The sequence below is a fragment of the Pleurodeles waltl genome, chromosome 10 (assembly GCF_031143425.1).
Source record: "Pleurodeles waltl isolate 20211129_DDA chromosome 10, aPleWal1.hap1.20221129, whole genome shotgun sequence".
Classification (NCBI taxonomy): Eukaryota; Metazoa; Chordata; class Amphibia; order Caudata; family Salamandridae; genus Pleurodeles; species Pleurodeles waltl.
The window spans coordinates 226,079,486-226,094,625 of NC_090449.1; the positions used below are offsets into that span (position 1 = coordinate 226,079,486).

At 47.7% G+C, this 15,140-nt stretch overlaps 1 protein-coding gene across 2 annotated transcripts in view; it reads right to left on the reverse strand.

Moving 5' to 3' along the window:
• SMG1 (SMG1 nonsense mediated mRNA decay associated PI3K related kinase) overlaps positions 1-15,140 on the reverse strand; it is a 1,401,298-nt gene that overhangs the window by 1,273,192 nt on the left and 112,966 nt on the right. For both annotated transcript variants that reach the window (XM_069210224.1, XM_069210223.1), the window contains one exon: positions 4,011-4,147. In XM_069210224.1, the coding sequence (XP_069066325.1) occupies positions 4,011-4,147 (137 nt within the window). The remainder of the gene's footprint in view (positions 1-4,010; positions 4,148-15,140) is intronic.

Genomic DNA, 15,140 nt, shown 5'->3' on the forward strand with positions numbered 1-15,140 from the left:
AGCCCACCGTTGGGGGTTCAGAGCAACCCCAAAGTTACCACACCAGCAGCTCAGGGCCGGTCAGGTGCAGAGTTCAAAGTGGTGCCCAAAACGCATAGGCTTCAAAGGAGAAGGGGGTGCCCCGGTTCCAGTCTGCCAGCAGGTAAGTACCCGCGTCTTTGGAGGGCAGACCAGGGGGGTTTTGTAGGGCACCGGGGGGGACACAAGTAAGCACTGAAAGTATACCCTTAGCAGCACGGGGGCGGCCGGGTGCTGTGTGCAAACACACGTCGGGTTTTCAATTGGAATCAATGGGAGACCAAGGGGTCTCTTCAGCGATGCAGGCAGGCAGGGGGGGGTCTCCTCGGGGTAGCCACCACCTGGGCAAGAGAGAGGGCCTCCTGGGGTTCACTCCTGCACTGGAGTTCCGATCTGTCAGGTCCTGGGGGCTGCGGGTGCAGGGTCTTTTCCAGGCGTCGGGATCTGGGAGTAAGGCAGTCGCGGTCAGGGGGAGCCTCGGGATTCCCTCTGCAGGCGTCGCTGTGGGGGTTCAGGGGGGGGCAACTCTGGCTACTCACGGTCTCGTACTCGCCAGGGAGTCCTCCCTGAAGTGTTTGTTCTCCACAAGTCGAGACGGGGGCGTCGGGTGCAGAGTTGCAAGTCTCACGCTTCTGGCGGGAAACGCAGTCGTTTTAAAGTTGCTCCTTTGGAAACAAAGTTGCAGTCTTGGGTGAACAGGGCCGCTGTTCTCGGGAGTTTCTTGGTCCTTCTAGAGCAGGGCAGTCCTCTGAGGATTCAGAGGTCGCTGGTCCCTGGGGAAAGCGTCGCTGGAGCAGTTTCTTCATAAGGGGGGAGACAGGCCGGTAGAGCTGGGGCCAAAGCAGTTGGTGTCTCCGTCTTCTCTGCAGGGTTTTTCAGCTCAGCAGTCCTCTTCTTCTTAAGTTGCAGGAATCTGAGTTCCTAGGTTCAGGGGAGTCCCTAAATACAGAATTTAGGGGTGTGTTTAGGTCAGGGAGGGCAGTAGCCAATGGCTACTAGCCCTGAGGGTGGCTACACCCTCTTTGTGCCTCCTCCCAAGGGGAGGGGGTCACATTCCTATCCCTATTGGGGGGATTCTCCATCTGGAAGATGGAGGATTCCTAAAAGTCAGAGTTCACTTCAGCTCAGGTTGCCTTAGGGGCTGTCCTGACTGGCCAGTGACTCCTTGTTTTTCTCATTATCTCCTCCGGCCTTGCCGCCAAAAGTGGGGCCGTGACCGGAGGGGGCGGGCAACTCCACTAGCTGGAATGCCCTGTGGTGCTGGAACAAAGGGGGTGAGCCTTTGAGGCTCACCGCCAGGTGTTACAGCTCCTGCAAGGGGGAGGTGATAAGCATCTCCACCCAGTGCAGGCTTTGTTACTAGCCACAGAGTGACAAAGGCACTCTCCCCATGTGGCCAGCAACATGTCTCGAGTGTGGCAGGCTGCTAAAACCAGTCAGCCTACACAGGTAGTTGGTTAAGGTTTCAGGGGGCACCTCTAAGGTGCCCTCTGGGGTGTATGTTACAATAAAATGTACACTGGCATCAGTGTGCATTTATTGTGCTGAGAAGTTTGATACCAAACTTCCCAGTTTTCAGTGTAGCCATTATGGTGCTGTGGAGTTCGTGTTTGACAGACTCCCAGACCATATACTCTTATGGCTACCCTGCACTCACAATGTCTAAGGTTTGGCTTAGACACTGTAGGGGCACAGTGCTCATGCACTGATGCCCTCACCTATGGTATAGTGCACCCTGCCTTAGGGCTGTAAGGCCTGCTAGAGGGGTGACTTATCTATACTGCATAGGCAGTGTGAGGTTGGCATGGCACCCTGAGGGGAGTGCCATGTCGACTTACTCGTTTTGTCCTCACCAGCCCACACAAGCTGGCAAGCAGTGTGTCTGTGCTGAGTGAGGGGTCCCCAGGGTGGCATAAGATATGCTGCAGCCCTTAGAGACCTTCCCTGGCATCAGGGCCCTTGGTACCAGGGGTACCAGTTACAAGGGACTTACCTGGATGCCAGGGTGTGCCAATTGTGAAAACAAAAGTACAGGTTAGGGAAAGAACACTGGTGCTGGGGCCTGGTTAGCAGGCCTCAGCACACTTTCAAATCAAAACATAGCATCAGCAAAGGCAAAAAGTCAGGGGGTAACCATGCCAAGGAGGCATTTCCTTACACGCAGGTAGCCGCAGAGACGGCACAAGCAAAAGCTTAACCACGGAGCCAGACTTCGAGTGAATGAACTCCCTTGTCTCACTGGATGACTTTGATGGACGGTGTGAAGTAAAAGACTTCTTCCACTTCTTGCTCTTTTTAATTCTGTGGGACTTACCAGAGTGGTACGAATTTGACTGAGTAGAAGATCTATAGCTCTGCCACCAATATTAGGACCTTCTTCTCGACCGGGTTCCAGACCGTGGCAGCATCACCCTGCGAGCAGCAAGTAACCTGAGGGATTGCTTTCTTAAGGCCTTAGGGCACATGGCGTGATAATTGATGCAGGTCCCGGTGTCGTGGTCAAGCTCAAGGAACCACAGACCGAGGAAGTATGGTTTCATATTCAAGATTTGCCGGTGACAGGTGCCGCAGGGCATGAAGCCGGCCTTCCTCGTGGACATCCCTGCCACAACAGGAGAAGAGACTCAATAAAAGACAGTCAAAAGGTGACTGGGGGAAGGTCTCTTCGGATCTGTGCTGACTGGCACAGAAAAAAAAGAACTGACGTCAGTGAGCTGGGGTGGCGCCTATATAGTCACAGCACACTTTACTTCAGAGACAGATGACGCCACACAGAGCCAAACAATGCCACCCATCAGCGAGCAGGGGTACTACTCACGAAAAATGTCCTGAACCAGTCTTACGCCAGGGGAAAATTTCAAGGTAAGGAATCTGCGCTAGAAGTCTAAAATATAATTATTGTTTTAGGAACCAAACCTCCACACTGAAGATGAATGTGGATATTTTTCCTGCTCAACAAATATCTGTCAAAGACAACACTGTTAGCTCCTAATCCACATTGGAAGGCGCTTAAAGAAAGGAATCAATGCCAGCACACATAGGTGGCATCTATATGGAAGCCCTGAAATGATACTGGGAGTGCACATATCCAACAACGAACTGACCAAAGCCTCCTGGGGACACATGAGAACTGCTAAAACATTTCGGGATCACGTCTAGTGAATGGGGAAATTCAGAAGTTGAGGACTTGCGGTTAGAGGTCTCTATCAGAACATTAACATTTTAATGAATTAGCCAACAGCAAAAAATAGAGTTAAATCGTAAATTCTTAATTTTAAATGTTGATCATCACAGCCAAACCGTTTTTCACTGCTTTGATCATTAACATGTTTTACTGCTCAGATACTGGGGAATGAGTCTGTTCTGGATACCTCCTTTTAGTGGTTGAAGTCAACCCCATCATGACCTTAACTGTGCTCTACCCATCCTTTGACATCATTAAGGATTATTAGATTAGGAAACAGCACTAGGCCGGGAAGTTTTGGAGTTGTCGTAGGATCCCCAATGTTACCTTATTCTTTTCACCACATAGCTCCAGGGACACTGGCTGCCTTTCATTTAATCACATTTTAAGGATTCATGTTTACATGTATTTCAATAATGCCCATAACCTGGAAAAATTAAACAGAGGCATGGGCAGTGCAGTTTAGAACTTCAAACTTGATTTTGGAATTGGACAGAAAAACTAGCAAGACATACTATCTTGGGAGGAATGATCAACAAACTCTAGGCTTGCTTCTTTCAAGCCCCCCAGAGGCAAGCATCCACATACATACCACAACAAACAACATATTTCCTAAATTTATGTTAACTTTTAAAACAATCCTATGCTAGATAGGTTTAGTGCATCTTTATAGCTAAAGACATGAAATCTCACCCTGTCTCCTTGGCATTACTACAATGAAATGCAGATACTTGATAAGATCTGTGGAGGATATGTGAATATTCTAAATACACCAAGTAAACATATGGAAATAAGCATGTAATGTTACCATTTTGTTTTCTGGTTGCTGAATGAACTCTTTCAGTTGCTTCACAGTAGCCAGTCTCCGATCTCTGTCGTCTTCCCGGGATATCCTCCGAAGAAGGTTGGACAGTCGAGACTCGTCAGAATAAGACAACGATCGATCTGAGGAAAAAAACAAATCAACACGTTGTTGCATGTTTCTGTAAAAGGCATAACTACCTGTGAGCACTGCAGAAGGAATATGTTACTTACCCGGTAAGCATCTGTTATTGGCATGCAGTACTGTAGATTCACATACTATGCATAAACCTGTCACTGAGTTTTGGGTCCAGATGTGTGCAAGTTGTGTTTCCCCCCCCCCAAAGAAGTCTTTAGAGTTACGAGGTTGAATAACTCCTCCTATTGGTGATAACGCACTCGAGCATCAAATCCATTGTTAGACTGTTTTTCCAGCGGGTGAGAATGGAGCTTAGAGTAAGTTTAAGTAATGAGATGTCCATGTGAATAGAAAGAAGAACTGCAATGGCCACAAGTATCCGGGGAGGAGGGTGGGCACGTGTGAATCTAGAGCACTACATGCCACAAACAGATACTTACAGAGTATGTTAACTTTTCATTCGAGGCATGTGTGATTGTAGATAGACATGCTTTCCATTGACTGTAAAGCAGTCCTCCTCATAAGCGGTGGCTAACCTGTGTGTTGTAGTTGTCTGGAAAAGTGTGTGCAGCACCTCCTGACCTATGTTGGCTTACTGGCGTGCTAGAACAGCCACTCAATGTTTAGAGAAAGTGTGTAGTGCAGACCATGTTGCTGTTAATGTATGTGTCACCTATTGGAATGCTTTCAAGGAAAGCCACGGAAGGACAAGTTATTTACCTTCGGTAATGCCTTACCAGGTAGAGACAATATCTAGCTGCAGATTCCTTACCAGAGCATTTCCCCCAGGTGTTAGAACGGATCCGGAGATTTTTCTAGAGCAGTAACCCTGCATGCCATTAGGTGGCGGCGATCAGCTCTGGGTCCATCGTCTGCATTTTCTGTGCCGGACAGAACGTCGCAGGTCCTATATAGAGGCCACACCAGCGAGCAGATGTCAGTTTCTTTTCATGACTTTCCACGCCAGCAGCGCAGAGCCATGAGGAACACTGACCTCTTGTGTCAATACTAGGGTACTGAAAGGGAAGTCCTTGTCCCTAGAACTCAGTTTGCAGAGCGGGAAGGATGGATGGGTCGGGAAGGAATCTGCAAACTAGATATTGTCTCAACCAGATTAGGCGTTACTGAAGGTAAGTAACTTGTCCATCTGATAGAGACATCTAGTTGCAGATTCCTTTCCTTAGAATAGATACCCAAGCAATAACATTTCCGGAGGTGGGTCTGCGAACCAGGACCATACTAGAAACTCCTGCAGGACCAAACAGGCAAAGTGCCTGCCCTTACGGACCTGACTGTCCAGGAGGTATTTTATGGTAAACATGTGCAGAGATGCCCACATTGCTGCCTGACAGATATCCAGTGCCGAAACACAGCGTGCTAACACAGTGGTTGCAGCTTTAACACTGGTAGAATAAACAAGCAATGCATTTGGGGGTTGCTTCTTAGCCAATGCATACCACATTTCAATGCAGAGTACAACCCATCTGGAGATGGTTCTCTTCTGCACTGCCCAACCTTTCTTTGCACCCACATAATGTAGGAAGTTGGCTCTGTATGCACTATTTCAAAGTAAGGAATAGTATGCACAGAGTCCAAGGGTTCCCCTTAGAGGTAAGATAGTGGCAAAAGAGATAATACTAATGCTCTATTTTGTGGTAGTGTGGTCGAGCAGTAGGCTTATCAAAGGAGTAGTGTTAAGCATTTGTTGTACACACACAGGCAATAAATGAGGAACACACACCCAGAGACAATTCCAGGCCAATAGGTTTTTGTATAGAAAAATATATTTTCTTAGTTTATTTTAAGAACCACAGGTTCAAATTTTACATGTAATACTTTGAATGAAAGGTATTGCAGGGAAGTACTTTAGGAACTTTGAATAATCACAATAGCATATATACTTTTCAAATAAAACACATATAGCTATTTTAAAACTAGACAGTGCAATTTTCACAGTTCCTAGGGGAGGTAAGTAATTGTTAGTTCTTGCAGGTAAGTAAACCACCTACGGGGTTCAAGTTTGGGTCCAAGGTAGCCCACCGTTGGGGGTTCAGAGCAACCCCAAAGTTACCACACCAGCAGCTCAGGGCCGGTCAGGTGCAGAGTTCAAAGTGGTGCCCAAAACGCATAGGCTTCAATGGAGAAGGGGGTGCCCCGGTTCCAGTCTGCCAGCAGGTAAGTACCCGCGTCTTCGGAGGGCAGACCAGGGGGGTTTTGTAGGGCACCGGGGGGGGGGGGGGGTCACAAGTAAGCACTGAAAGTACACCCTCAGCAGCACGAGGGCGGCCGGGTGCAGTGTGCAAACACATGTCGGGTTTTCAATAGGAATCAATGGGAGACCAAGGGGTCTCTTCAGCGATGCAGGCTGGCAAGGGGGGGGCTCCTTGGGGTAGCCACCACCTGGGCAAGGGAGAAGGCCTCCTGGGGGTCACTCCTGCACTGGGGTTCCGATCTTTCAGGTCCTGGGGGCTGCGGGTGCAGGGTCTTTTCCAGGCGTCGGGATCTGGGAGTCAGGCAGTCACGGTCAGGGGGAGCCTCGGGATTCCCTTTGCAGGCATCGATGTGGTGGCTCGGGGGGGGGGGGTGGGGGGGGGGCAACTCTGGCTACTCACGGTCTCGTAGTCGCCGGGGAGTCCTCCCTGAAGTGTTTGTTCTCCACAAGTGGAGCCGGGGGCGTCGGGTGCAGAGTTGCAAGTCTCAAGCTTCTGGCGGGAAACGCAGTCGTTTTAAAGTTGCTACTTTGGAAACAAAGTTGCAGTCTTGGGTGAACAGGGCCGCTGTTCTCGGGAGTTTCTTGGTCCTTCTAGAGCAGGGCAGTCCTCTGAGGATTCAGAGATCACTGGTCCCTGGGGAAAGTGTCGCTGGAGCAGTTTCTTCAGAAGGGGGGAGACAGGCCGGTAGAGCTGGGGCCAAAGCAGTTGGTGTCTCCGTCTTCTCTGCAGGGTTTTTCAGCTCAGCAGTCCTCTTCTTCTTAGGTTGCAGGAATCTAGATTCCTAGGTTCTGGGGACCCCCTAAATACTGAATTTAGGGGTGTGTTTAGGTCTGGGAGGGCAGTAGCCAATGGCTACTGTCCTTGAGGGTGGATACACCCTCTTTGTGCCTCCTCCCTGAGGGGAGGGGGGCACATCCCTATTCCTATTGGGGGAATCCTCTTTCTACAAGATGGAGGATTTCTAAAAGTCAGAGTCACCTCAGCTCAGGACACCTTAGGGGCTGTCCTGACTGGCCAGTGACTCCTCCTTGTTTTTCTCATTATCTCTCCTGGACTTGCCGCCAAAAGTGGGGGCTGGGTCCAGGGGGCGGGCATCTCCACTAGCTGGAGTGCCCTGGGGCATTGTAACACGAAGCTTGAGCCTTTGAAGCTCACTGCTAGGTGTTACAGTTCCTGCAGGGGGGGGGGGGGAGGTGTGAAGCACCTCCACCCAGAGCAGGCTTTGTTTCTGTCCTCCGAGAGCACAAAGGCTCTCACCGCATGGGGTCAGAAACTGGTCTCTCAGCAGCAGGCTGGCACAGACCAGTCAGTCCTGCACTGAGCAATTGGGTAAAATACAGGGGGCATCTCTAAGATGCCCTCTGTGTGCATTTTTTAATAAATCCAACACTGGCATCAGTGTGGGTTTATTATTCTGAGAAGTTTGATATCAAACTTCCCAGTACTCAGTGTAGCCATTATGGAGCTGTGGAGTTCGTGTTTGACAGACTCCCAGCCCATATACTCTTATGGCTACCCTGCACTTACAATGTCTACGGTTTTGCTTAGACACTGTAGGGGCATAGTGCTCATGCACCTATGCCCTCACCTGTGGTATAGTGCACCCTGCCTTAGGGCTGTAAGGCCTGTTAGAGGGGTGACTTACCTATGCCATAGGCAGTGTGAGGTTGGCATGGCACCCTGAGGGGAGTGCCATGTTGACTTAGTCATTTTCTCCCCACCAGCACACACAAGCTGGTAAGCAGTGTGTCTGTGCTGAGTGAGGGGTCCCTAGGGTGGCATAAGGCATGCTGCAGCCCTTAGAGACCTTCCCTGGCATCAGGACCCTTGGTACCAGGGGTACCAGTTACAAGGGACTTACCTGGGTGCCAGGGTTGTGCCAATTGTGGAAACAATGGTACATTTTAGGTGAAAGAACACTGGTGCTGGACCCTGGTTAGCAGGGTCCCAGTACACTTCTCAGTCAAGTCAGCATCAGTATCAGGAAAAAAGTGGGGGGTAACTGCAACAGGGAGACATTTCTTTACACATAACCAACAAAGAGTTGGTCATCCACCTAGAACCCTTTTGTACAGCACTCTTCTAGGGACAAGGCAGTAAAGGTTCTTCTCTTGCTTAGAAGGATATGGGGGTGCTAAAAGTAGGCAAGGTAATGGATTGGTCTACATGGAAGGGCATAACAACGTTCGGAAGAAAGGAGGCACATGTGTGGAGCACTACTATCAGGATAGATGGAAAGATAGGGTGACTTAGATGACAATGTCTGCAGCTCACTCACCCTGAGGGCAGATGTGATGGCCACAAGGAACTCTGTTTTCAAACCGAGTAGCTTGAGAGGAAAATTGTGAAGAGGCTAAAAAGGAGAGCACATCAGGAATGTCAATGTAAATCCCACTGGGGCAAAACAAATGGAAAAATGAGTAGAACCTATTTACAAAAGGAGATTTAAACAAAGAAGGATGATCAGCCAGCCGTAAGAAAGCAGAGATTGCAGACAAATAACTTTTGAGAGTGCCCAAAGCAGAACCCTGATGGGGCAACGAAAATATAAACAAGAGAACCTAAGAGAGAGAGGCAGAGAATGGGTCAACAGACTTGTCTGTGCACACATTTCTTCCAACAACAGGCATGGAATTTGTCACTTATCCAGTAGACATCTGTTTGTGGCACATTCTACTGCAGAGTCACATGCTTTGCTTAGGTCCACCATCTAGTGTTGGGCTCGGAGTGTTACAAGTTGTTCTTCCTCGAAGAAGCTTTTTCGACTCATGAGATCGAGTGACTACTCCTCTGGGTGACAGTGCGCATGAGCATAGAGTCCTTTGTTAGGTTGTTTTCCTGCAGGAGGGAGAAGTAAGAAGTGAAGAAATATATGGAAAATGTCACTTACCCAGTGTAAAGCTGTTCGTGGCATGTTCCGCTGCAGATTCACATGCTATGCATATTCTGCCATCCAGTGTTGGGCTCGGAGTGTTACAAGTTGTTTTCTTCGAAGAAGTGTTTGAGTCACGGTATCAAGCGACTCCCCTTCGTCTCCATTGCGCATGGGCATCGACTCCATTGTTAGATTGTTTTCCCGGAGAGGGTGAAGAAAGGAGTGATAGAGTATATAAGAGAAAAGAGATGCAAATGCAAATGTATATACATATGTACAAATGTTAGTAACTTAAACGACTACATGCTTCCGGAGAGGGTGCATTTGAATCTGCAGCACTACATGCCACGAACAGATGTACACTGGGTAAGTGACATTTTCCGTTCAATGGCATGTGTAGCTGCAGATACACATGCTGTGCATAGACTACAAAGCAGTTAGTCCTCCCAAAAAGAGGTGGCTATCCTGTAGGAGTTGAAGTTGTTTGAAATAATGTTCTTAAGACAGCTTGTCCTACAGTGGTTGTTGTTGTGAGAAAACATCAACACAGTAATGTTTAGTAAATGTATGAGGGGGTGACCATGTAGCTGCTTTACATATATCAACCATTGGTATGTTTCCTAGAAAAGCCATTGTTGCACCCTTCTTTCTTGTAGAATGTGCATTAGGAGTGATTTAAAGTTGTCTTTTTGCTTTGACACAACATGTTTGTATAGATCTAACAATCCATCTTGCTAAACCTTGTTTTGATATAGGATTGCCTGTATGTGGTTGCTGGAAGACAACAAAAAGTTGCTTTGTTTTCCTGAACTGTTTAGTTCTGTCTATATAGTATATAAGAGCTCTTTTTAGATCTAGGGTATGAAGAGGTCTCTCTGCCACATAATCTGGCTGTGGAAAGAAGACTGGCAATTTCACTGTTTGATGTGAAAAGGAGATACTACTTTTGGTAGAAATTTTGCATTTGTTCTTAGTACAACCTTATGTTTGTGTACTTGGAAAAAAGGTTCTTCAAGAGTGAATGCTTGTATTTCACTAACTCTTAAAGAAGAAGTATTAGCCACAAGGAAGGCAACCTTCCATGTTAAAAACTGAATTTGGCAAGAGTGCATGGGTTCAAAAGGTGGTCCCATGAGTCTTGTAAGTACAATATTTAAAGTCCATGATGGAACTGGTGGTGTTCTGGGTGGGATGATGCGTTTTAATCCCTCCATAAAGGCTTTGATAACAGGAACTCTGAATAAAGAAGTATGTTGAATAATTTGTAAGTATGCAGATATTGCAGTAAGGTGTATTTTTATGGAGGAAAAAGCCAAATTTGATTTCTGTAAATGAAGTAAACAACATACAATATCTTGTATAGATGTATAAGTGGACCTATGGTCTTAGATTGACAATAGTAGACAAATTATTTCCACTTGTTTGCATAGCGCTGTCTAGTAGTGGGTTTTTGTGCTTGTTTAATGACTTCCATACATTCAGATGGAGGATTTAAGTATCCAAATTCTATGACTTCAGGAGCCAAATCGCTAGATTGAAAGCACTGGGGTTTGGATGCCTGATTTGACCTTTGTTTTGGGTTAACAAATCTGGTCTGTTTGGGAGATTGGAGTGAGGTACTACAGATAGGTCTAGTAGTGTCGTGTACCAAGGCTGACGTGTCCATATTGGTGCTATGAGTATCATGATGAGTGATGTTTGACGCAACTTGTTGACCAGAAACGGAAGGAGTGGGAGAGGGGGGAAAAGCGTAAGCAAATATCCCTGACCAATTGATTTATAGAGCATTGCCCCTGGACAGGGGATGTGGGTGTCTGGATGCGAAGTTTTAGCATTTTGTCTTTTCGCTTGTTGCAAATAGATCTATGTCTGGTGTTCCCCACCTTTGAAAGTACTTTTAAAGTACTTGGGGGTGAACTTCCCATTCGTGTGTTTGTTGGTGATTTCTGCTGAGGACATCTGCCACTGATTGTCTATTCCTGGAATGAATTGCGCTAATAGGTGAATTTGATTGTGAATTGCCCATTTCCAAATAGTTTAGGCTAAAAGGGACAGTTGAGATGAATGTGTCCCTCCCTGTTGAGATAATACATGGTTGTTATGTTGTCTGTCTTTATGAGAACATTCTTCTGTTTAAGAGGTTGAAATGCCTTTAGGGCAAGGAATAAAGCTAATAATTCCAAGTGGTTTATGTGTAGCTATTTCTGTTTGACATCCCATTGCCTTTGAATGGTGTGATTGTTTAGGTGAGCTCCCAACCAATCATTGATGCATCTGTTGTAACCATGGTCTGAGGCACAGGGTCTTGAAACGACCGCCCCTTCATTAAACTGCTGTGATTCCACCACTTGGCGGTCCATCAACACTAGATCTTGAAGTTGACCGTCTGCCTGTGACCATTGTTGTGCAAGGCACTGTTGTAAGGGCCTCACGTTTAATCTTGCATGTGGGACTATTGCTATGCAAGATGCCATCATTCCTAAAATCTTTATGATAAATCTTACAGTGTATTGCTGATTTGGCTGTATGAGTGGAATTAGATTTTGGAAAACTTGTCTCCTTTGGATATTAGGATACGCTAGAGCTAGTTGAGTATTTAGGATAGCACCTAGATACGGTTGTACTTGTGCTGGTTGAAGGTGTGGCTTTTGGTAGTTTATAGAAAATCCTAGTGTGTGCAGAGTTTCTGTCACATAACGTGTATGTTTCTGGCATTGTGTACGATTGTTTGATTTTAGTAGCCAATCGTCTAGATATGGAAAGACATGGGTGTGTTGTCTCCTTAAGTATGCTGCTACTACCGCTAGACACTTTGTGAACACCCCTGGAGCTGTTGTTATGCCAAAAGGTAACACTTTGAACTAGAAAGTATTTTTTTTGTATGATAAACCTGAGGTATTTTCTGTGAGCTGGGTGGATGCATATGTGAAAATACGCATCTTTGAGGTCTAAAGCAGTCATGAAATCTTGTTTTTGTAGCAGTGGAATAACATCTTGCAGAGTTACCATGTGAAAATATTCTGACAAGATGTTAAAATTGAAGGGCCTGAGGTCTAATATTGGTCTGAGTGTGCCATCTTTTGGGGGAATTAGGAAGTATAGTGAGTATATCCCTGTTCCTTATTGGGACTATGGAACTAATTATATTGCTTGTTTGAGTAGTAGAGATTGAACCTCTTGTTGTAACAGAACTGTATGTTCTGGGGATAACTTGTGATATCTTGGTGGAATATTTGGAGGGGTGTGTAAAGAAATGGCTCCCTGTTGCAGTTACCCCCCCACTTTTTGCCTGATACTGATGCTGACTTGACTGAGAAGTGTGCTGGGACCCTGCTAACCAGGCCCCAGCACCAGTGTTCTTTCACCTAAAATGTACTTTTGATTCCACAATTGGCACACCCTGGCATCCAGGTAAGTCCCTTGTAACTGGTACCCCTGGTACCAAGGGCCCTGATGCCAAGGGAAGGTCTCTAAGGGCTGCAGCATATCTTATGCCACCCTGGGGACCCCTCACTCAGCACAGACACACTGCTTGTCAGCTTGTGTGTGCTGATGAGAACAAAACGAGTAAGTCGACATGGCACTCCCCTCAGGGTGCCATGCCAACCTCACACTGCCTATGCAGTATAGATAAGTCACCCCTCTAGTAGGCCTTACAGCCCTAAGGCAGGGTGCACTATACCATAGGTGAGGGCACCAGTACATGAGTACTGTGCCCCTACAGTGTCTAAGCCAAACCTTAGACATTGTAAGTGCAGGGTAGCCATAAGAGTATATGGTCTGGGAGTCTGTCAAACACGGACTCCACCGCACCATAATGGCTACACTGAAAACTGGGAAGTTTGGTATCAAACTTCTCAGCACAATAAATGCACACTGATGCCAGTGTACATTTTATTGTGAAATACACCCCAGAGGGCACCTTAGAGTTGCCCCCTGAAACCTTAACCGACTATCTGTGTAGGCTGACTGGTTCCAGCAGCCTGCCACAACCGAGACATGTTGCTGGCCCCATGGGGAGAGTGCCTTTGTCCCTCTGAGGCCAGTAACAAAGCCTGCACTGGGTGGAGATGCTAACACCTCCCCCAGGCAGGAGCTGTCACACCTGGCGGTGAGCCTCAAAGGCTCACCCCTTTTGTGCCAGCACCGCAGGACACTCCAGCTAGTGGAGTTGCCCACCCCCTCCAGCCACGGCCCCCACTTTTGGCGGCAAGGCAGGAGAAAATAATGAGAATAACAAGGAGGAGTCACTGGCCAGTCAGGACAGCCCCTAGGGTGTCCTGAGCTGAAGTGACTAACTTTTAGAAATCCTCCATCTTGCAGATGGAGGATTCCCCAATAGGATTAGGGATGTGACCCCCTCCCCTTGGGAGGAGGCACAAAGAGGGTGTACCCACCCTCAGGGCTAGTAGCCATTGGCTACTAACCCCCCAGACCTAAACACTCCCTTAAATTTAGTATTTAAGGGCTCCCCTGAACCTAAGAATTTAGATTCCTGAAACTACAAGAAGAAGAAGACTGCCGAGCTGAAAAACCCCTGCAGAGGAAGGACAGAAGACACCAACTGCTTTGGCCCCAGTCCTACCGGCCTGTCTCCTGCCTTCCAAAGAAACCTGCTCCAGCGACGCTTTCCAAGGGACCAGCGACCTCTGAATCCTCTGAGGACTGCCCTGCTTCACGAAAGACAAGAAACTCCTGAGGACAGCGGCACTGCTCCAAAAGAACTGCAACTTTGTTTCAAGGAGCAGACTTAAAGACCCCTGCAACTCCCCGCAAGAAGCGTGAGACTTGCAACACTGCACCCGGCGACCCCGACTCGACTGGTGGAGAACCAACACCTCAGGGAGGACCCTCCGGCGACTCCGAGACCATGAGTAACCAAAGTGGTCCCCCCTGAGCCCCCACAGCGACGCCTGCAGAGGGAATCCCAAGGCTCCCCTGACTGCGACTGCCTGAACTCCATTTCCCGACGGCTGGAAAAGACCCTGGACCCGCAGCCCCCAGCACCTAAAGGAACGGAACTCCTGTGCAGGAGTGACCCCCAGGAGGCCCTCTCCCTTGCCCAGGTGGTGGCTACCCCGAGGAACCCCCCCCTTGCCTGCCTGCACCGCTGAAGAGATCCCTTGATCTCTCATTGAAATCTACAGAGAACCCGACGCTTGTTTGCACACTGCACTAGGCCGCCCCCGCGCTGCTGAGGGTGTACTTTCTGTGTGGACTCGTGTCCCCCCCGGTGCCCTACAAAACCCCCCTGGTCTGCCCTCCGAAGACGCGGGTACTTACCTGCTGGCAGACCGGAACCGGGGCACCCCCTTCTCTCCATTGAAGCCTATGCGTTTTGGGCACCTCTTTGACCTCTGCACCTGACCGGCCCTGAGCTGCTGGTGTGGTAACTTTGGGGTTGCTCTGAACCCCCAACGGTGGGCTACCTTGGACCCAAACCTGAGACTTGCAAGTGATTTACTTACCTGACAAAACTAACAAAAACTTACCTCCCCCAGGAACTGTGAAAATTGCACTGTGTCCACTTTTAAAACAGCTTATTGTGTTTTATGTAAAAAGTATACATGCTAATGTAATGATTCAAAGTTCCTAAAGTACTTACCTGCAATACCTTTCGAATGAGATATTACTTGTAGAATTTGAACCTGTGGTTCTTAAATTAAACTAAGAAAATATATTTTTCTATAACAAAACCTATTGGCTGGATTTGTCTCTGAGTGTGTGTTCCTCATTTATTGCCTGTGTGTATGTACAACAAATGCTTAACACTACTCCTTTGATAAGCCTACTGCTCGACCACACTACCACAAAATAGAGCATTAGTATTATCTCTTTTTGCCACTATCTTACCTCTAAGGGGAACCCTTGGACTCTGTGCATGCTATTCCTTACTTTGAAATAGCACAT